The following is a 23,814-nucleotide window of genomic DNA, read 5'->3' as shown; positions in this document are numbered from 1 at the left end:
GTAAATACCCAGATGATACCTACTTTTTACCATAAAAATCTTACCATCTATGTATTTCTCTCAGTGAACCTCTGATTTTATTCTCGAAATAAGGTTTTTGACATTCATACTACTTTAATTTGAGGAACAGTTTTTGATAAATTCTAGTAATTATTTCATTAAAAATATTAATTAACAAATGCATAACTTTATTAATTTTTAAGATATAAATACAAAGTTCGTTTAAATTTCTATTATTATGCGTTAGTGAACTAAAGTTATTGATATATTTTTGGCTTAATTTCATATAGTTTTCTTCAATAATTAATAATAAGAGAATTGTATTTATTTTTCCTTAAAAGTATATTTAAATCATGTTAAATTTATTTCTTTAATTTTAACTTAACATCATTGTGTTATTTCTTGAGTGCAGTGCATACATTATTTTTAAAAATTCGAGAGCTTTACATTATAGTAGTGTAGGATGGGTCAAAAAAGCTCGCTACTATTTTACATTTTACGCTAAAAAATTGTAATTTTAAAATTATTTTTCAAAATTCCAATTGGTACTGAATGTTTAGTTATTAAGCTTGAAAATCTTTGTGGAAAATTGTTTCTAGATTATATAAAAGGACTGAGCTATACGTGTTCTACGAAAGTATTGCAAGTGGCAGTGGCAGATCCAGAATTTACTCCAGGGGGGGTCATCTTTAGATGCAACGAGCGACGACCATAATTAGCTGACCTTTTTTTATGTAAATTTTTCGCCCCAGGGGTGGGGTCATGACTTCTATGACCCTCCCCCTGGATCCGCCACTTACCAAATGGATTTTTTACACTACCTGATGGGGTTAATTTTTCATACCTGCTTGAGGCAAATGTAAAATAAGAGGTTTAAATAGGTTAAATTTGATTCAAAACAAATATTTGTCACATTATATTGAATATTACTCATCACGTGATAGACTTTTTTTCCCTCCATGACTATTTTTACAAAACGCTATAATAGTCTTGAAATCCGAAAAACATTTTGAAATAAAAAACACATACGTGTTCAGAACACACTTTTTTTGAGGTATAAACACATACTTTTATTTTCTGTTTATTAAAACAAGTTGTAATACATTCGAAAAGTTAACCACGATTTTGTGTTTGAGGCAACTCAAAACTAAATTTTACAATAAAAACTATAATATTTTAGATACAACAGCCAAACTGGGATTAAAAGTTGCTTATTACCTAATAGTATATTTATATTCTAAATGGCTGGTAAATCTGTTTAATAGTTTTTGTACAAAACTCAAATGGCCTTTTCACCCCACTCTACCCTACTCTTTGCCTTATATAACTACACCACTCTGCATGAAGTTTCAAAAATAATTATTGAAAAAGCATTACAAAATTAAACCAATAAATATATAATTAACTTAAAATTATAGTTATAGTTAATTAAAAGAATTAAAACTGAAACATTGATTTACAAAATTAAGTGGGCTGTCCGTTTGTTGATTACAGAACAAAAAATCCAAAATAAAAATGTACAAAGTAAAAAAATAAATTTAAATTTAAAATGTTAATGTTAAATTCGCAGGATTTTAATTATTTACATAAATAATAAAATTCTTCATAAAAATTCAACTATTTACATAAATAATAAAATTCTTCACAAAAATTCAATTATTTTCATAAATAAAAAAAATCTTCACAAAAATTCAATTATTTTCATAAATAAAAAAATTTCAATTATTATATCTCAATTTTTTTCATTGGATTTTTAATTTCTTTGGACTTTCTGACCAGGACAAAAAATCCAAAAAATAAGTTTAAAGTAAAACTATTATTTTTTTGGATTTCATTTACTTTGAATTTTTTGGTTTGGAATTTTTTGTTTTGGACTTCTTGTCCGGATACCGTATTTATTAACTAATATTTTTTAAACAAATACCTATTAATTAATTATTTTATATAAACAGTACTCATGAATAATTCATTTTTATTAAAAACATTAATACTTTTAACAGTATACTTGAAAAGTCTGTTATCGTTGATTCGATTGTTAATAAAAATTTTTTAATTTCTCGACTCATTGAAGTAGTATATGGATTAATGAGTGCATTTTTATAATAAAATATACTTAAACATAAAATTTGTTTTCTTTTATTCACATTTATTATCAAATTGAAAAAAATGTAACAATTTTCAAAATTCTGCCGCCACAGATAGGTACGGAAGTTTATAAACTTTCATTAAAAAAAATACATTACATGTGAATAAAATTTTTAATATCTAGACTGATTTGTACACGGCCCACAGTGGGGCCAAATGTACTTTTTGTGTAAAAATCAGTCCAGAGGTCACAATTTTCATTCAAATTAAACAAAAAAATGTTTTTTAAATCTTCATTACTATTTAGTAATCTCTATCTATTCCTTAATGCCAATTTTTTAATTTCGGTTTATTTATATTTATTTTTTATAAATATAAAAAAATCGTTACAATGTTGCTATAAAATAAAGTTCGTAAGATTTAAAAAATTTTTAAGTACATTAGAAATCATATTTTAGTATTCCTGATTTAAGAAATTTTATATAATTACACTTTTATTAAATAAACAACACATTAATTAACTTTTGGAAAAAGAACACAATTGAAAAAATTCAATTTGTAGTATAATATTTCTTCGAGTTTTTCAGCCGAAATTTAATGGGTAAGTAACAAATAAACATTCATTATTAATTTAATAAATTTTTAAATTGTTTAAACAATTTTTCATTGTTAATTGTAGATTTTTTTACCAATGACCACCAAAATTCTAACATTTGGTCCCACTGTGCGGCCACCTAATTTTTCCCATTCCACACATATAATTTCACTAGAATAAAATTTGAAAAAGATATTTTTTGCCATAAACAGATACCGATTAAAGAAAATGTAATTAATGTATAACTAGTATTTACTAATTACATTAGGAAATATTCCGGGATTTCAAGCAGACGGAGTTATAGCTATAGCTATAGTTATCTAAGTAAGATAGACGAGTAAGGCAATAAGGGTGTGTGAGAAGGTTGTACCTTGCAATCCAAAGAACAGGTGCCCCAGCTGTTTCAACAAGTGCAGCGTTCACAGAACATAGACACATGGACATTAAAATTGTTGCAGGTTGCATGGCCCTGGAAGAGGGGTGCATAACTATGTCGTTAAAATGAGGACAAATTCAACATATAAGATATTTTTATAACATAACTATTTTAAATAACTATATATTAAAATTTTACTTTATAATATAACATTAATAAAAAATTATATTAATAATATTTTATGTTTAATGACTATTAAATTATATTATAACTTGCAAATTTTTAAAAATTGTGGTAAAATACTAACAAAATATTATGTCCCATTTACTGAATCTGCCAGATAGAAAGTTTTCAAAACATAAAATGTTTCTCTGAGGATATTCAATGGTAGTGTATATGTTATACTCTGAAGAAAGGGTTGATATTGAAAATTAAATTTCTTTCTTCTGTGTGCATAAAAAATGATAATTTAAACAATTGCAATTATTTAAAATAAATAATGAATTTTTTCTAAAAGAATTTGTACTAAAAACATATGTTAGAATCAGCTGGTGTTTATCGATAAACTCAAATCATGCCAAACGACCGTTGAATGCCTTTCACCCTTCCAAGCACATATGGTTTTTAGTAGAAGGTAAAACATTTCTTTAAGACACGCACCGGGTTTATCGTATTCTTATTAGTGGCATACATTATTACTACTACCAAGGGTTCCGGAAAATAACGGTCATATTAACGGTTGCCAACACCTGTGCGTTTATTCTAGGGTCTACTCATCACCCTCCATCATAATTACGAGTGTCTTATGATTCGATGACTTTTTAATTCTCTAGTGCAGAATGTCATTCTGAAGAAAAATATTAGTTTCTACAATTTTTCAATTCATAAGTAAGAAAGTAAAATGATGATGACAATAATTGCAGTTTACTATTAAACTTTTAGTTTCAAAAATATTTCAATTTTTTCTTTTCAGTATACCTTTTAAATTTAAACAACTAAAAACCCTGTGTGGAAAGCGATTTACCTCAAATATATTGTAAAAAAAAATAATCTCTTGCGATGTGAACAAGTAGAAATAGTACAAATAAAGATCAATTACCTACTGAGAGGAAAAATATATCTCTAGCTATATTTTTTAAAAGGTGTCCAAGTAATCTACATGCTTGGAATATTACACATTCGATGATAGGATTGAGTCGCGACAACCCGGGTGAAACACGAAGGTGATACAAGACACCTTCGGTTGAGCGCAGAAGATAGTTGGGGAAGTCCTACACTTTTCATATCAAACTTAAAAAATATTCCAAAGAAAAAATTAAATTTTTAATCCTTTATTCTTGAAAACCTAACCACAAACAGTTCCTAGTTAAATAAAGCATTTACAATAAATTTTTCGTAATTAAAACAACTAATAATCTAATTTTTAATTTTGCTTTGATAAAATTTGGTGTAAAATTTTCGTTTTTAAAATGTTCCTTATTCTTTGCTATTTATAAAAAATTTAAAAATTGTCTTAGCATGTGAATAGGCTAGGCACTGACTTTTAAAACGGCCCATTGAACTTTTCAATATTTTCATTTCTCAAGATTCTATGGCTTGAAAACTACATTCTGCTAAACCTACCTCACTCTCACCTCGGGAAATTTCCAATGAGCTACTAGGAACATTCTTAATAAATAATAATAATAAAAAAAGAAGAAATATACAAGTTAAAATTAAGAGTATTCATAATGGGTAAGAATTCCTAAAGTGAACCCCTAATATTTTTCTGAGTAAACATTTAACACTAAATTTGAAAAAATCGAACTTAAACTTTAACCGCATGTTTTTCTCAAATCGCTGCTTTTTAAATCGGTTGCAGGGATTGTGAGTTAACGGATAGATGTTTCTGCCTAATTTTTTTGCATTGTTTAAAAATATGTTCTTTAGTGGTTATACCTAAAAAAATTTATAAAAAAAACTTTTTTAAATATTTTCTTAACTAGAAAATGGCGGGAAAAAAGGTAATTTTTCAATTTTTTCTTTAAAACAGTGCCATTTTTAAAAAATTTTATTTTTTAAGGTAATTTTAGGTATAACTACTACACAATAGTACCTTAACTGCAAGAGATTTCTTGATTTTTAGTTTTAGATCACTGGGGAAGGCGTTAGACCTCTGCAACCGTGGAGCGCCTTAAAATCGAAGTATCGCCTATAACGCCCTCTACATCCTAATACAATATAAAAATATATAATTTTTTTTAATAGTTTTTAAAACTTTAAATTAAACTTTTTATTATGCAAAAAGGATTTTTAAATTTGTTAATAAAATAAGCGAGAAAAAAAATTACGACTTTTTGGTGAACTATTGATGCTTTTTAACATATTTTTTATTAATTTAATAATACAATAAAAATTAATAAAATTCAATAAGAAAATCTAGAGTTAAAACAATAACAATTGTGACATAGGTTCTAGCTGCTCTCGTATACACATCTTTCTACATGGACATTCATATTCTGACTCATACATTATTACAGAACTCAGCGTTCGACTGAAATTGCACACCTCCCCGTCACATCATGAAAAAGAACAATCAGGCACATACGCATTTAGTTCTCATTGTTTCAATGTTATTATTATTATTATTATTTTGTTATTATTATTTTTTTTATTAATTATGTCAATTTTTTATTTTTCATTTATTTCAATTGCAGTTCATGAAAATAAATTTATAAATGAAGGCTTCTAATCAGTTCTATTCAAGAGTAAATGTATAATCTTATAGTACATTACTTTGTAAAAAAAAAATTTTTTAATCTTAAAATTTTATCTTAAAATTTGAATGAAGTTGAAATTAACACCCAGTTATCAGCACCCACTTAATTTTTTAAATGAAATTTTAATGTTAAATATATTTTTTATGAAGTTTAACTTTATTTTTTGTAAATTAAAAGTAATTAAATTTTGAATCAACAATATGTATAATATTTTTCAATTCGATCACTTCCTTAAAGGATGTTTATGAGTATATCGCCAATTTTACTTCAAATTTGGAATAAAGGATTGATTCTATTAATAATTATATTAAAATCATGTTTAATTTATTATAACTTTTTGTAAAACTGTTATTGGGGGTTAAAAAGCTTAGCCCCTTATGAGACAAAAAATCCATCAATATGTTATACACTTATATTTGTTTCGTATTTATCTTAACCTTTTCGTTTAGACAAAATTTCTCGTTTTCACGTAACAAAATTAATTAAACACGACGAAAATAGCACAACTACATTTGTCATTATTTCGAGATAAGCGACTTTTAATATTCACTTACTTCTGTCAAATTGAAAAATCAAAGAATGCATTTGATTCTTCGCAATTAGACTTATTATTTGACTTGATGCAACTTGATGTGAAATTTAATATGTTCCCAGTTTAACCACAAATTTTGAAGCAGTTGCGCGATTCTTCACGTTTCAATAAGTAATCAACTTTAGTCTATTTTTTAATGACAAAATTTAAAAATATGGATCTAATAGCGGCGTATAAGTCTAATTTTCAAACTAAAAAACTAAATAATTCAATTTAATAAAAATAGTCAATAAATATTTTAACTACATTTTGATTTTTATAATTCACAAAGAATTCTAAAAACCGTAGATTTTTAAGAACTTAAATTGTTCTTCTGAGTCTAAATACAGTTATGTGATTATGTTATGTAATCTTCTTTGCATTAATTTACATTTAATTGATTTAGCGACTGTAGAACTTTGAAAAGCATTACTCATTTCACACAAAACTGTTGATATCTCAAAATTGCTAAAAAAAATGTCACTTGTGTTGTTATGCTATTCCACTAAAGAATTTTGAATGTTAAAAACTGTAAAATTTAATAAATTGCAATAATTTGGACTATTTTAATACAAAGTTTAGTGAAAAAATAATGTAAAAACATTTAAATTTTTACAAAATTTTCACTAAACTTTGCATTTTAATATTCCAAACATTGCCAGTCAATACTTAACAAATTTTCAGTGCTGTGGGGGGTACCAAAAATTTCTCGAAAATTAAATAATCATTTATTTCAAATTTCTTTGTTGTTACTTTTATTTTATTTCTTTTTTGTAACTTTTCTTTTTTTTAAATACTCGTCATAAAACAGGGAATCATAATTGACCAGAAAAATACGAAATTAGTCGTAGAAGTTTTTTTTATTTCTATTTGTTTACAATAAATGTTACAATATTAAACAAATTATAAACAAAATCTAACAAATATTTTTTGTTCGAAAGTATGATTATTGTATATTACTCATACCAAATTTTATTAAATCACATAGAACGGTAGGAAAAAATTTTTCAATAATGTGATGCGTAAAAATTGTTTAAACAATAACTTTTAAAAAAATTAAAATTTTGCAAAATCAACTTTGGGGTCATATTTTAGTGAAAAAATACTACAAAATTATTGATATCCAATATAAAAATATCTCTATCAAAAAATTAGTGGCACGCTTCAGAAATTTTGAGCCTTTAACTAATAATTTTTTTCTTTATTTATTAGAACTAGCTGGCGAACCCATCTTCAGCGGGTTTTATTACCTACCTGCAAATCATCTTTTATCCTAATATTGATTAAAACGTGTTTACAATTTATGAAATTTATAAATTAAAACTAATTAATTAAAATCACTTATTATTTGAAAACCTTTCTTTTATTTAAATTTACTAAAAATTGTACCGATTTGTTTAAAAAAATTCCAAAGAATGAAATAATGTTATTGCTTCCTCCACGAGGAAGCAATAACATTATTTCATTCTTTGGAATTTTTTTTATTATTTTTTTTTATTTTTATATAATGAACATTTGTATTTATAATATTTCCCTATTTCCCATTTTATAAAATGTTTCAAATTATTTTTTTTAAATAGTAGGGGAGAGTGGGTCAAACCGGCCCGGTGGGTAAACCGGCCAGGTGTCAATATCTCCGAAATGGCGAAATTGTCAAAAGTGCTATTTAGAAATTTGAAACAACCATGTGTAGTATACCTTATTTTTTCAATTTGACAATTTTTACATTTGTTTGTGCAACGCTGGGAGCAAAGGTTTTTTTTTGTTTTTTTCTACACTTTTACGAATTTATTATTATTATATATTATTATTATTATTAGTATTATTATTTACATTATTACAAGCATTGTTCGCATGATTCTTTATGTTTGCACGGAGAAACTTTTTCTTATAATATTAAATATATTTGGTTATGTTTATTCTAAAAGTACGTTAGAATGTGAGGATTTTTCGTGCGTTGTGCTAATAATTTCAACATTAATACGAAAATATGATAAGTTCGTTATATATTAAGCAACCTTCGGTGTACAAAAATTACTATCTGCATTAGAAATAGTCTTATTTTTCTTTAGAAAAGAATAAAATGCTAGTTTTTGTTTGTGAAATAATACGGTAATTCTAACCTTTTTTACACATATAGATAGAATATATAAGAGACATTCTAACGTAACATACCAATTTTGGAAGGACTGCGGGCGGACTTAACCGATTTCACCCGAGCATCACCGAGTCCATCACCTGACGTCGCGAACTAACCCTAATGTTTTCGAAGTTGAAATTCACACGTGTATGAAAGAAAAAAACCTTTTATTAATAAACGTGAATGTCTCCTCATGCCAAATTAAATTCAAGAACTGTTCCTCAATATAACATAATTTTTTTCACGACTTTTACTTATTTACATAATTTGATTAAAAAGTTATTTAAAAAAATGCTCTCTCTCGAAGGTACATATTTTTCCACTCGTTTAATATATAAGGACGATTCAGCTGTGTACTTCTAACGAATCGTGCGATCTTTCGGTTTCCGTGACCAATCGTCGTGTCTTTACTTGCGTGTGCGTGTGTGCGTTAATAATATAGGTTAGGTTCTTACGTCGTGTTAAATGTGTTAAATATATTTACCTACAGTTACAGTGACATACACTAATGCCATCTACCATCAGATCCAAGTATCACTATCGTCTCTATGAGTATTATAGACAATTAATTTGTTGTGTTTCTTTTTAATTCATGGCTTTCCCAACTTTGCAAAAATTATTATTTTCTTTCTAAAACAACATACTAATTTTCGTTAGTTTCCTTATGAAGAACTGTAAAATATATACTGAATGAGTGTTTTTGATAGTCTCAATAGCAATTTCTATAACCTATGTCGTTTTTCCCTTGAATCTAACCTAACATACTAAAATGTCTCACCAGTTTTAAGAATTAGTGGTATTAAAAGTTTCTCCGTGTGTTGTTATTGTAGATTATAAAAATGCAATATTACAGATAAAAAACCCAACTGACCGGTTTGCCCCATGGGGGTGGCCGGTTTACCCCAGGGGGTGGGGCAAACCGGCCCGTTTGCAAATTTTTTTAAAGTTAACACTTCAACTGAACAATAAAAGATAAAGTATAGGTGCCTCTGGGAAAAAGTTGCGCAATTAAATGATCTTTCAAACAAGCCATCGAAAAATGAAATCGGTTGATTCGTTTAGTCACAAGAGTCAAAAAACCGTAGATATGGCCGGTTTGCCCCACTCTCCCCTCGTGTACATATTTAAAAATCCTTAAAAATAAAAATTGGTATTTTAAATGCACCTCCAATATAATTAACTATACATATTTTAAATTTTTACGCGGCGAATTTTGATCGTATCTATAACTTCTACCCAGCACCTACCTAACAGCAAAATTGTAAAACGTTCAAAACTTAACCGCCCCACCGACTCCGTCACGACAGGTGAAACTTGTTGCACATGACCCTTTTCACGTTTTCCACAGTAACCTAGTCTTCTTGAAACTAATAACACTAACGTTTTGTCAAACTTATTAATCTAGAAAATATAAATGCTGTTCAATAATGTTCATTTTCAAAACAATTTAATTACAAATAAAAATCATACATTTCAATTAAATAAATTTTAGTAAAATAAATTTTCCACTATACAAGAAAAACTGACGACCTTTCAAGAAAAGTTTTTATAATTCTACCGTATGGATTTTATTTACACTATCTGTATAACAATTTCTCTACGAATGAAATTATAATTATTTTTAATTATTAAATATTTTATAACATAAGCATATAATATAATCAAATAAACAAAATTTTAATGTCTCTCTTTTTAATGGTTAACAAAAAATTTGGCCTTCATTTTATGTACACATTGAAAATTAGTTTCTTTTACTTTTTCAACCATATATTTGACGTTGTTTTTCTTTCTTTGTGAATCCTTATTAATTTTATGTGATTTCGAAGGGTGAGTATCTGAGTCTTTTTAACCGGAAGAACATTGTCCACTCTATCATTAAATCGTAATACTCATAGGATATAATATACCTATTCTTATTCCAAGAAAAAAAATTAAATAAGAAAGATTGCATGAAAAATATTAAATTCTTTTATATCATTAAATCATAATTTTCATAAGTTTTTAGGGTATATTTTTATCTGAGAATTATAAATTTCCTAACAATTGCAGGTGTCATTGGACACCCCATTCAATTATAAACTTTTTTTGAATTTTCATTAGAATATTTAAAGTTGAAACTTTTCATTCCCACGCTAAATGGCCTTTTATTCTAGGTACACGGAGAAAGAATAATATTTTGTAAATGTATTTTACAATTTGGGGAAAAAATGCGACAAAGAGAAATTTTTGATATAAGAAATACTAACAATAAGCTTTAAAAGAAATTATATGAAATTTCGTAAAATTATATTAAAAATGCATTATTCTTCATTTTTGATCCATCTATACTAAATTTCATATGAATTATTTAAAGGTTTGGTATTTTTAATATCAAAATTTTGCTTTGTTGCATTTTTTCCTCAAATTATTAAATACTTACAAAATTTAATATTTATTATTCTCTCCGGATATTGTAAACTCACATACAGTTCACAAAATATATATATATTAATAAAGTTAACATTTAATTGTAATATCAAAGTAAGTTTATATTGTAAATTTATTATAAGATACAGACCTCGGATATAGTGTTCCATTCGAAAATTTTTCCTTTCATAAAAGAAACAAGATAGAACTTACATATTCCTTTGTTTTGCACATATTTTTCAGGAGATTCCTGTTTTTTTCGAATTTCTCCGAGCGATTCCTCGCTTGAATGCATCACTATACTTGGATAATATAACTTTTTCGACTTATTTTTAAAAAATGAGACTTTTTCGACTTTTCTTCCACACATTGCAAGAAAGTACCACTTTTTGTATAAAATGCAACTTTTTTTTATTATAATAGTGTCAAAAATAATTAAAGCCAAATCTATTATGTAAAGTGTCTCACTTTTTAACAAATTTTTAGCGCATAAACAGACTTTTGTCCCCAAAGTATAAAAATGGCAAATTACAATTTCTACTAATTAAGAACTAATTTTTGTTAATAAACTTTTATTTATGTTATTTTAATACCAAGAACCGACTTTAAAAAAGTTAAATTTTCGTATTTAAGTAATTGAATCCTTGAATAATTTTTTGAAAATTATTAAAAACTAGTTTCGTTGTCCTCGCTCGCTCATGTTCGCTCGGATTTAATTCTCCTTATTGAATTAGTGTATCGATTGCTCTGCCTACAGTACAGTTGTACTGAAACATATTTCCGGCTACGCCCTTGTGTATCCCAGTAAATCGTGAGGTGTTAAAATAATACCAGAATGGATTAAAATAATCTGCAACACTTTAATCTCTCTAGGATTAAATTAACACCAGACAGGATTAAAACAATCCTCTTTGGTGTTATTTTTTACTATGAATGAAATTTTACTTTAAATCAAACACCAAGTCAACGATTTGTCAAAAGTCGAGGAATTTAGCTTCACCAGGGACAATAGTTAGTTAGTAACTAACTTACTAACTAACGAGCTAACTAACTTTCTAACTTACTAACTAAATAGCTTACTAACTTACTAATTGTATTACTAACTATCTAACTAACTTTCTAACTAACTAATTTACTAACTAACTAGCTAACTAATTTACAAACTTAATTACTAATTAACTTACTAACTAACTTAATAACTTACTAATGAACTATTTAACTTAGTCACGAACTAACTTATTAAATTACTAACTTAGGCTTCGTCCACAAATTACGTAACACATTTTAGGGGGGGAGGGGGTTTAATAAAATGTTACTAATTGTGACATATAGGGGGGAAGGGGGTTTCTTATTTCGTTACGTCACACTTATATTTTTTTATCAGAAAGTATTTAAACTACTTTGTGTGCAATAAAAGTAGGGTAATTTTTCTGATTTTTTTGTAAAAGAAGCAATAAAATTTATTAATGTTTGGGTATTTACATATATAAAAATACATATCTTAAAGTATGTAACAATATATTTAAATGTATTGAAAAAATGTTTAAATATATTTTTGAATACTTTAAGATATGTATTTTTAAAAGTAAAAACCCAAACATTAATAAATTTTATATCTTTTTTACAAAAAATGACAGAAATATTACTGCACACATGGTATTATTACCCCTTAATTACTTAAGTTACTTTATTCATAAATATATGTAAGATTAAAGCCATTAAAACAGATGAATTTTGCAAAAAATAATTAGGGGGGTAGGCAAATTGTTACGTAATTTAGAAGGAGGGGGTTTCTTCTATTGTTACTTCCTGTTACAAGGGGGAGGCAGGGGGTCCAAAATGGGCTAAAAACTTCTATTTTTAAATATTTTCAAAAATAAACATCAAATTCGAATTCTGAGACCCCAAGGGGTCTCACTCACTACTTTCTGCATTTTTAAAGAGGTTTTCGTTTATATTTGGAGTTTATTAAGAATATAAAAAATCCATGCGGAAATCCACATGGCAATCCATATGCGAATTTCATGTGGATAGTTTCAAATCTCCATATGGATTTCTACCTGAAAAGTCCATGGGAAAATCCAGACGATTTTTTCAGCTGGGATGTTATGTAATTTGTAGGCGAAACTAACTAACTTAGTAAGGTAGTAAGTAACTAAGTTAATTAGTTAGTTAGTTAGTAATCGTTGACTTAGTTTTGATTTGAAGTAAAATTTCAGTCATAGTAAAAAATAACACTAAAATGGATTATTTTAATCCTTTTTGGTGTTAATTTAATCTGCAACGCTTTTTAACACCTCACAATTTACTGTGTATTCGAATAGAAAAAGACTAGACATAATGTTACGCAGTCATACATAACCCCCTTTAAACACCAACTCTTTAAAAATCATTAAAAATAGAAAAATAAATACTATTATTTATTTTAATAATTATATTTATTTGGTAAATTTATCAAAATAAACAAAAAAATATCTAAAAATGACTCACCAAAACAGTTTTAAATCAGTATTTTTTTGTACATGCACAGTATAATAAACATCTTTTTCCGATTCTTATATCTTCTATATGGAGAAAAAGGAATTTTATCGAAACGTTTTGAAACTGATTCATCTTTAAATTATAAATTTATTTTAATTAGAATTTTTTTTGGCACTCCACTCGTTAATTATTTATCAAACACGAAAAATTATCTTAATTTAACCTGATTTCCATTGAGTTTTTATTTTCATGACTGAACTGAAGTTCATTTTCTTTAAACAAACGATAAAGTGATGAACTTCAGTTCAGTTATGAAAACAAAAATTCAATGGAAATCAGGTTAAATTTATATAACTTTTTCCGTGTTTAATAAATAATAAACGAATAAAATGCCCAATTTAGTTGCAAATATAATAAAATTATAATTTCAAGATAAATCAATTTCAAAAACTTTCTAGAAAATTCCTTTTTCTCCACAGTTTATAAAAAAAGAGTTTTATTATACTGTGCAAGTGCAAAAAAATACTAACTTAACTGTTATGGTGAGTTATTTTCAGATAATTTTCGTTTATTTTGATAAATTTAGGAAATATGTATTTTTAAAATGAAAACATTGTTTATTTTTCTATTTTTAATGATTTTTACTGAGTCGTTGTAAAATATGGGTTACATATACGACTGCGTAACCTGTTGAAAATGTGAAAAAAATTTTAAAAAAAACTAAAACATATTTAGAGACATAAACCTCTAAAATATAGGTAATCAAATTGTAATAAAAAATATTATATATAAGGCATTCTTCGTGAAATTTTTACTCAAAATTTTTTTTTGATTAAAACAATTTTTTTCGAATTTTATATGAAAAATAAGTAAATATATATATATGTTTATTTATTTTTTTATTTGATCAAAATTACGGAAGTTATGATTTTTTTAAATTTAACGTCTTCAGAAGCAAAGGACTTTTGAAACATTTTTTTCTGTTATACCAAAAGATAAAAAATAATATAATATTTATGAAAATTATTTGTTTTTTCTTGAATATTTCAAATGTGTAGTAAAAAAAACGTTAATAAAACGAAAACATTAAATAAATTGAGGGCGTGGAACGGATGGTGGAACGCATGGTCGAAAGGGACTATACCAGTCAGACAATAGTGAGCGCCTCTAGGCCTCTCACTGATGTCTGACTGGTATAGTCCCTTTCGACCATGCGTTCCACCCAGGAAGGAAGAGTAAGGAGACCGAACTCTGCTTCTACAAATGTCTGAAAAATATGCACGAAAAGTGCCAGACTCACTGTGTTCTAGTTGATCACCAAATAAGTCGATCATGCGCATTGAACTAAAGTTCAGTGTTGACATAGATGAAAAGTGTGGTTATGTCAAGGTAAATATTACATAGTTTAAACTGTGTTAATTTGAAAAGCAAATTTATTTATTTGCAATTGTGATATTATTTAGATTTTCAAAATAATTTAATAATATATTTATGAAAAGGGAAAAATTTTGCGAAAATGGTTAAGAAGAATTGTGTTTATAACTAGAGTATATTTACATACCGTAGAAGGATAGAAGAGACTAATGTTTTTAGACTCTTTTTCTTTCTTTACATCCTGGCACACAACACGACATTTTTTTAAATAAAATAAATAAATAATTTTTAAAACGAAATGTATTATATATGTATCTCACTAAGACCGGCTAAATGTAAACATTAGATATTACATCTCACTCGCACAATTTTTACGAGAAACAGATTAAGTTAAGTTAAATTTGATTGGCACTATACTGGCTTTATGCCTGTATATCCGGCCATGACCTGGTGAGTGGATGAGGCTTAACATCTGTGAACAGAAGTAAAAGGTGTCGCCGTCCGGGCGCGCGGAGGTGCAACCGGAGATCCAAGATGGGTCCCCGGTTGAACCACCGCGCACCCGTAATGAGACACGGTGGAGGAGAGAGCGAAATTTAAAAAGAGAATAAATGAAAGATAATTAAATAAGTAATAATAGTAATTAAATTAATTTAGATTTTTATTTTAGCGCGTTTTAAGAATCTAAAAATGTGAGAAACAACCCTGGGAGTGGGATTGGTAAGAAATTGAACGCAACTAAAAGGAGGGGGACATTTTAAAGCTCTCGAAAGAGATTTTATTAAGTCCACCCGAAGAGCATTGAATCTGGGACAGGCCCACAATATATGGTCTAGATCTTCTTCTATATTAGGACAATGTGGGCAATCGCCCGACTGGATGTAATTCTTTCTAGCAAGACTCGCGTTCAGGTTGTAGTGATTAGCTCTCGCGCGGCATATTGAAACGATCCATAGTCTGCGAGCTGTAAAGTTCGCAAACCATGGTTTTTTACGCGGTTTGTAATAAAGTTGGGTATAATGAATACCCTTGTTTTTACCTACATCTTTAAAGAAAGAGTTACAACTGTCGAATAATTGTTTTTTGGCGAGGCAAAAGAAGTCAGAAAAAGGGAGAGTTATGTTAACTAAATCTGGGTTGGCAGTTGCGTCTTTGGCCGCAATGTCCGCTTTTTCATTTCCTTCAATACCTGAATGACCTGGAACCCAAACAAGAGTTGTTGGACGATTCAGGTTGTTGAGTATTCTTAATCTATTTCTAATTGCAAATATTATGTAAGATTTTATTTTGTATGTATTTTTTGAAGCTAAATTGTTGAGGACACTAAGAGAGTCTGAAAAAATAACTGTGTTAGAGAGATGAGAATTTATTATATAATCTAGGCAAAATAAAATTGCAAATGCTTCTAATGAAAAAATTGACGAGTGATCTGAAATTTTAAATTTGGAAGTTAAATTTAGAGAAGGGCAGACAAAGGCGCAACCTGCCAAGTGGTCCATATCAGATTTGGAGCCATCAGTGAAGAAAAGTGTGTGATTGGGGAAATTAAAGTTAATTAAGTCCTTAAATACGATGGATGGATTACATGAATTTTGTAATGAGTGACCCCAGTTAAGGACAATCTGGGGAGTAAATGAGTGGTCCTCAAAGAGGAACTCAAAGTAAGGGTCAAGGTCCTTACTTCTAATTAATTGGCTGTAAATTTTTGATTTCTCATATGCGATTAAAAGGGGGTAGTTAAATTTTACATTTGAATCATTGGTAACGCGAGAAAGCTCTGGAAGTTTATTATTTAATGGATGAGTTGAATTTGAAAAGACTCTGTACAGATATTTTTTAGCAAGGAAGTTAAATCTTGATCTTAAAGGGGGTTCACAACATTCAGCTAACATTACATTAATAGGAGTGCTCTGTCTATAGCCTACGGCTAGTCTCAGAGCTTGATTACGTACTTTTTCTAAACGGGAGAAATTTTTATGAGATTTAAAATTGGAAGCTTGTGAACCATAATCGATAGGACTTCTAAGTAATGAATCATAAATACGGAGGAGCAGATGTGGGTCCGCTCCCCACCAAGTGCCTCTAAGAACTTTTAATACATTTAGAATCTTTCTTCCTTTGTCACATAGATAGTTAAAGTGAGTATCGGAAGAACCTGATTCATGAAAATATACACCAAGATATTTAACTGTGGGAGATGGTTTAATAACTATTTCGTTTAAGGTTAGAAAAAGATTAGGGTCTTCTGAATTAATCTTTTTGTTACTAAAGATGATATATTTAGTTTTAGCTGGGCAAACTTCCAGACCCTTATCGGCCAAAAATTCAGAAATTATGTTAAGACAATTTTGAAGAGAAGTAACAATTTGATTGAGGTCAGGGGAGCGACAAGTGACGGATAAGTCATCCGCGAATTCGTACAGTTCACAGTCTGCAGGAATGATGGTGTTGAGGTTTCTGGTGTAAATTGAATAATTGATTGGACTAAGTATGCTACCTTGTGTGAGGCCAACCGTACTGGTTCTCGGGCCTATAACTTCGCCGTTGATCTTGACAAACATATTCTTGCATTTAATTGAATTATATATAAAACGAGCTATTGACTCAGGAATACCAATTTCTTTAAGATCTTTCATTAAAATGTTTGGAACCACACTAGGAAAAGCTCCCTTTATGTCCAGAAAAAGTGCACCCGTGAATTCGCGTTGTGCTAAACCCGTCCAAATCTCAGTGGAGATCAGAGAAAGATTATCCGTGCAGGATTTACCTTTTCTGAAACCAAATTGATTTGGACTGAGGATCTTATTACGTTCGATAAGCCAGATAAGTCTGTTGTATATTAATTTTTCAGAAATTTTGAAAAGGCAGGATGCTAGGGAAATTGGGCGAAATTTACCTGGTGAGGATTTTGGAAGGAAGAAAATAAGGTAATTATTCCAAGAAGAAGGGAAAACGCCATTTGAGATTATTCTGTTGATAATTGATAAAAGAGTTGATAAAGCTATGTCTGGAAAATGTTGGATAATATTGTAATCTATTTTATCAAGACCCGGGGATGATTTAGTTTTACATGATTGGATAGCTTTTGACAATTCGAAAATAGTAAAAGGGGCTTCTAAAAATGAATTTTTGTCAAAATCAACGGGAAAGTCGTCATGGAAGACAGTAGGTGGATAAAGTTCGTCAATAAGTGAGTGTAGTTTATCCACAGTCTCCTTGTCTGCCGAGCATGAAGAAGAGGAGGGTTGTGTGTATCGATTTTTAAAAGATTTAATAACAGACCAAACCTTTGTTAAAGGTGTGTGTCTGTCTAAGGAATCGCAAAATTTTTTAAAAGATTGGCGTCTGGCTTCGCTAAGAGTACGCTTAGCTACAGCTTCAGCCTTTTTATAAGTAAGAAAATTAGGGTAGTTTGAGCATTTTTTATAATTTTTTAAAGCTAATTTTCTGTTTTTTATTGCTTCTTCGCAATCGTTGTCCCACCAAGGCGCAGGAACAAACGGTTTTTTAGAAGAGGGGGAATTTTGTCTTGTGTTAGGTGAAGTTACGCGTTGGGGGCAAATTGTATTAATTGTCGTGTCTACAAGGTGTACAAACTGATCATAGTCAGAAATAGGGCTATCTGTATTGAGGGTGTTTAGATTTGAGTCTATGGATGAATGGAGTTCAGAAGAAAAGAGAGGCCAGTCTATACCTCTCAAATTATATTTATGTGATGTAAATTTGGAAATAGGTATTGTAATGCCTAAAGATGAGAATATGGGAAAATGATCACTGCCTAAAGTGTCATTGTGAACGCTCCAAGAGGAGGACGTGAATAAATTGGAAGAGACAAGGGTGAGGTCTAAGACTGAGCCAGGATTTGGTGGGCGGCCTACTAAAGTAGGTGTTCCATTGTTTAGAAGGATAAAATCTGTAACATCCAATTCATCACATAGGTTGCGTGCATTCGGACAAACATGGGAGCTACCCCATAGAGTGCTGTGACAGTTAAAATCCCCCCCTATAAAAACCGTCTTGAAGCCCGAGTTTTTAATAGAGTTAAAAAATTTTTTCCAGTAGGAAGGAGGAGTTAATTTACCGGGGACTCTATAAACCGATACTATCAAAAGTTTACCTATGGAGGAATCAATTGAAACAGCGAGTGTTTCAAGTTCATCCTCGCGAGTAAAAATAGATCCAATTTTTGAAAAAATTAAGTTTTTGCGAATTGCAAAAGCAAGGCCACCGCCTTTGTTTGTTGTTCTATCTGATCTAATAATGTTAAATTGTTTAAGTATATTGAAATTAACGCGCTTTTCAGGCTTCAAGAAGGTTTCGCAGAGGAGGAGAATGTCGAATTTGTTTGAAAGTTTGTGAACTTCGGGTGTCTTGTTAGAGACACCACGACAGTTCCATTGCAGAAGATTTAATTGGGAAAGACTAGCCATTTTTGTGGGCTGGAAGAGCTAACAAAGAATGGAGGCTAGTCGTAATGTTAGAGAGAGTTTCTAAATTTTGTTTCGTAATTTCTGGTGAAGAGTTGGAAGAAATGTGAGTGATATGTGTTTTTAGTAGTGAGAGGAAAGAATTGAGTGATTCTACGATCTGGGTGTCAGAGTTAGGTGTGTGTGATTGAGTCGGGGTAGGAGAAGGAGAGGTAGATGAAGGATTCGAAAGAGCAAATCCGTTAGGCATGGAGATCTCGGATCTGCCATTGTTCCAGTTTGCAGCGAAGAAGGTTGAAGAAGAAGAGTTTTTTGGTGTTCGGTTTGTGTGAGAGTGTGGTGCTTTGTTTGTTGTCTGTTGAGAATGGTTGTTGTGAACTGTTGTCGCTTGAGAAAATAAACGTTTTTGGAGGTTAGAATTTTGTGTGAAGGTTGAAGAAGGGGCAGGTTGATCTGCCAGATCAGGAAAGTCGGAGAAGTTAAAAGCGTCCATGCGACGAGTGTTTCTTTTTGGTTTGAGGATTTCCTTTGCTTCGTCAAAGGACATTTTATGTTGAGTTGCGTAGTAGCGAACTTCTTTTTGAAACGTGAACTCTGGACATTGTTTTGACGAAGGTTTGTGTGGACCGTTACAGTTTGCACACCTTGGGGGGCCTGACGCGTTGGTGCAAGGGTTGGTATCATCATTGTGGGGGGCTGAACCGCCACATTGTTGGCATCGAGTTTTTGACCTACAGTGTTTGGCTATGTGACCAAATCGCAGACAATTCATGCACATGCGTGGGTCTGGAATGTATGGGCGTACTGGAGATGAACCTTTATAAATTGACACACGCTCTGGAATGGTAGTTCCTTGAAAAGTAAGAAGGACGGTGGTAGAGGGTTCAAACGTAACTGTGTTTTTCTCGTCAATTTTTCTGCGGTTAAACCTCAGGGCATTGATAATTTTACAATCCTTACCGTAGTTACCAATAATTTCCGCGTTCTCTAAAATCTCTTCCGTGGAGATGTCTAGCCCGATATTGTTAATTATTCCCTGACACGTGACGAAACTCGATGGGATTATAGCTATTAGACCTTTTGATTTAAGAGTCGGATCAGATACAATTTGGTTGGCTGCTCTGCCACCATTCATGATAACTCGGACTTTTCCGCGACCGCTTGGGTAAATTCCAACAACTTTACCGGGATAAAGATTGTGGATGATTTTACCGACTGACACATGATTCAGGTCTTTCGACGCATCGTTTGATTTGGGATCGCGCTGTAAGAAAACCGGACAATTTCCCTTATTAGAATTTTCGTATTTGACGAGTTTGACTTCTTTTTTACCTGTCTTCTTACCGGATTGATCTGCACGCACTGTGTTAGGGTCAAGAGGCGGTTTGAATGGGTCTGATTGATTCTCACATTTACGTTTTTTGTCCGAATCTAGGGACGATGTTGAGTTTGTCCGCGATCGAACATTTTTTGACGATTGTTGTTGATAATACAATAAATTTCTTGCAGCTCTCTGCTCCTCCGTCTCATCGGAGAAATCCATTCGGAAGTCTGAATTTTCGCTAGAGGCCATGCCTCTGCGATACGCGCGCTCAGCCACGAGGCTGGCTAACCTAAAAGGAAACGAACTACTAATAAAAGGGTTAGTACACTATGAAATAGGTACAATAAGACACGATGTGTCTTTAAAAGGGATCCCGGTTTTAATCGCGTACAATAATGAGCACCACTGAATTAAATAAAGCCCGTAAATCTATATATATTTCGTAAGCAAAATAACGCGTCCGCTCGGTAACGCATTCCTTACGGAACTCCACGAGAAACAGAGACACAACACAGCTTATGCGCATGATCAACTTATTTGGTGGTCGACTAGAACGCATCGAACCTGGCACTTTTCGTGAATATTTCTCAGACATTTTCAAAGCGCTATCTGCACAGAGTTCGGTCTGTCTAAAAAGTGATTTTTCTCAAAACTGAAGTAATCGATTTTAGATTTTGTTCTTTCATTACAAGCACTGATAAATAAAAAAATTTTTCCAATTTATGTCAAAGTGGTGTTCTTTAGGATTCAAATGATATTTAAAATTATGTCAGTCGTTGCACAGAGTATATTTACGAATATTCAAGAAAAAATAACTATTTATCTTTTAATAAAACAGAGAAAAAAGTGTTTCAAAAGTCCTCCGCTTCTGAAGACGTTATATAATTTCAAAAAATCATAACTTTCATAATTTTGATCAAATAAAAAAATTTTTAAATTTACTTATTTTTTATATAGAATTCGGGAAAAATTGTTTTAATAAAAAAAAAAAATTTTGAATAAAAATTTCACAGAGAATTCACCATATTAAGTACAGCGTGTTTTGAAATCGTCTAGCAACCAGCTCTATAGTCGATTTTCACTGGAATAACCCATTACTTATTTCCTTATCCTTGCCCTTGTATCAGCTATTGAAATTTAATTATTTTTATAAATTACAACTCTAATTCTTCCGAACTTTAATTATTTTCTTATATTTTTTAAATAAAATTATTCAAAACTTTAAAATATATTTTTAAGTTAATAATTTTTTAAAATCAACTATATTAATTTGAATGTTCTTTCATTCTTTCATTCACTTTTTCTGTCCCTCACACAGGGGCGGATCCAGACAAGGTTCTTGGGGGGGGGGCCATCTGCTAGACGTTAGCTTGATGACCTATTATAAATGAAATTTGTATTTAAAAAATTCCAGGAAGTTTGAATTCTCGGGGGGGCATGTCTCTGTGGCCCCCCCCTGGATCCGCGCCTGCCCTCACACTCTGAAGTTGTCTTTTATTTATTCTTTTGTTTTTTTTGTTATCTTTAGATAGATTGTATATTATATTATTACTAGAAAATTTTACGCGCGGACATGATATTCAATTTATTATTGTTATGGAAATTACAAATATTTTTAATCTTCAAATATAAATTTTTAAAAGAATTTCATAATCAAAATTTAAAAAATTCACTTATTAAGTACAAAATTAATTAATACTGTTCATATTTTCTAAAATTTTAATAAATCCTTCGAAAAAATTCAATTATTTTTATAAATAGTAAAATTTTTTACAAGAATTAAATTATTTTTAATCAAATTTAAATAAAATTACATGAAAGAATTTAAGTATTTTTAAAAATTTCCATAAATTTTAATTTCAACAAGAACTTAAAATTCTCTAAAAATAATTAAATTATTTTCAAAATATTTTTAAAAAATTCTAAATAAAAATTAAATTACTTTCAATGGCAATTTTTAAATATATTCGTCAAAAAAAATTTAAAGAATTCAATTATTTTCCAAAAATTATAAAATTCTTGTGATGAATTCAATTATTTTGAATATACATAATTTTAATAAAATTCTTTAAAGAAATTCCATTATTTTCAAAACAAATTTAATTGAATTTCTCGAAAAAATTTCATTATTTTCAAATATTTCTATAAAATTCTTCATAAAAATTTAATTATTTCTTAATATTTTTAAAAATTTTTGCGAAACATTTTAATTATTTTTATAAATAGTAAAATCCATCTAAACAATTCAATGATTTTTTTCAATAATAAAATCTTTGCAAAAATCCAATGATTTTCAAAACAATTTTAATTAAATTCCTCGGATGAATTCAAATATATTTTTAAATATTTCCATAAATTTCAATTATATATGTAAAAAATTTTAATAAATTCTTCGAAATAATTTTTATAAATAGTAAAATTCTCCGCAAGAATTCAATTATTTTCAATTCACTTTTAATAAAATTCTTCTTCATAAAATTCAAATGCTTTCAATATTTTCAATTAAAATTATTAAAGAAACTCAATTAGTTTAAAAAAAAATTCAAAGAAATTCTTCAAAAGAATTTAATTAGAATTTTTAAAAATTTTAATAAAATTCTTTGCGAGAATTCAGTTATTTTCCTAAATAATAAAATTCTTTGAAGGAATTCTATTAACATCAAATTTTTTGATAAAATTCTTTGCAACAATTCGATGATTTTCAATATATTAATTTTAAAATTGAAAATATTTAAAAAGAAAAATGATAAGAAAGTTAATAATAATGCAATTTTTGTATTATTTTCATTTATGAATCACAATTTTTTTAACAAAATTATTATTTTGTTTTAAAAAAATAAGAAATATATTTGCAAAATTCCAATTTTTTTTAATCTTCTTTTTGGAACAGGATTTTCAACAGGAATTAAGACATTAAAAAATTTCAAATTCAAACCTTTTTTAAATTAAACAACTTATAAAAGTATTGTTATAAAATATAAAGATATCGATTGCTCCGAGTCGAAGACTCGGAGTGATCGATTTCTTTATGTTTTATATAATAATTAAAGATGACCAAGTAGTAAAATCATTATTTTATATTATTATATAAGAATATTGATACTGTAACTTCATCAAAATTATTTTCATCATTTTAATTCAATTATTATTTTCTAGAATTTTAAATTATTTTTTATGAAAATAATTGAATTCCTTAAAAGAAAATTATTATTTATAAAAATAATAATTGAATTCCTGTGAAATTTTTATTATTTATGAAAATAATTAAATATTTGC

The 23,814-nt window shown here is 29.0% G+C and overlaps 1 protein-coding gene across 1 annotated transcript; it reads right to left on the bottom strand.

Moving 5' to 3' along the window:
- Positions 1-19,209: 19,209 nt before the first annotated feature.
- LOC122508905 lies at positions 19,210-20,787 on the bottom strand. The gene has a single exon (XM_043622571.1). It carries the CDS (start codon positions 20,785-20,787, stop codon positions 19,210-19,212), a length of 1,578 nt encoding a protein of 525 aa, XP_043478506.1.
- Between the last annotated feature and the right edge of the window lie 3,027 nt (positions 20,788-23,814).

This window comes from Leptopilina heterotoma, unplaced genomic scaffold, assembly GCF_015476425.1.
Source record: "Leptopilina heterotoma isolate Lh14 unplaced genomic scaffold, ASM1547642v1 Lhet_58, whole genome shotgun sequence".
Classification (NCBI taxonomy): domain Eukaryota; kingdom Metazoa; phylum Arthropoda; class Insecta; order Hymenoptera; family Figitidae; genus Leptopilina; species Leptopilina heterotoma.
The sequence above is the reverse complement of the archived record's forward strand: the minus strand, read 5'-3'. Positions and strand labels throughout refer to the sequence as shown.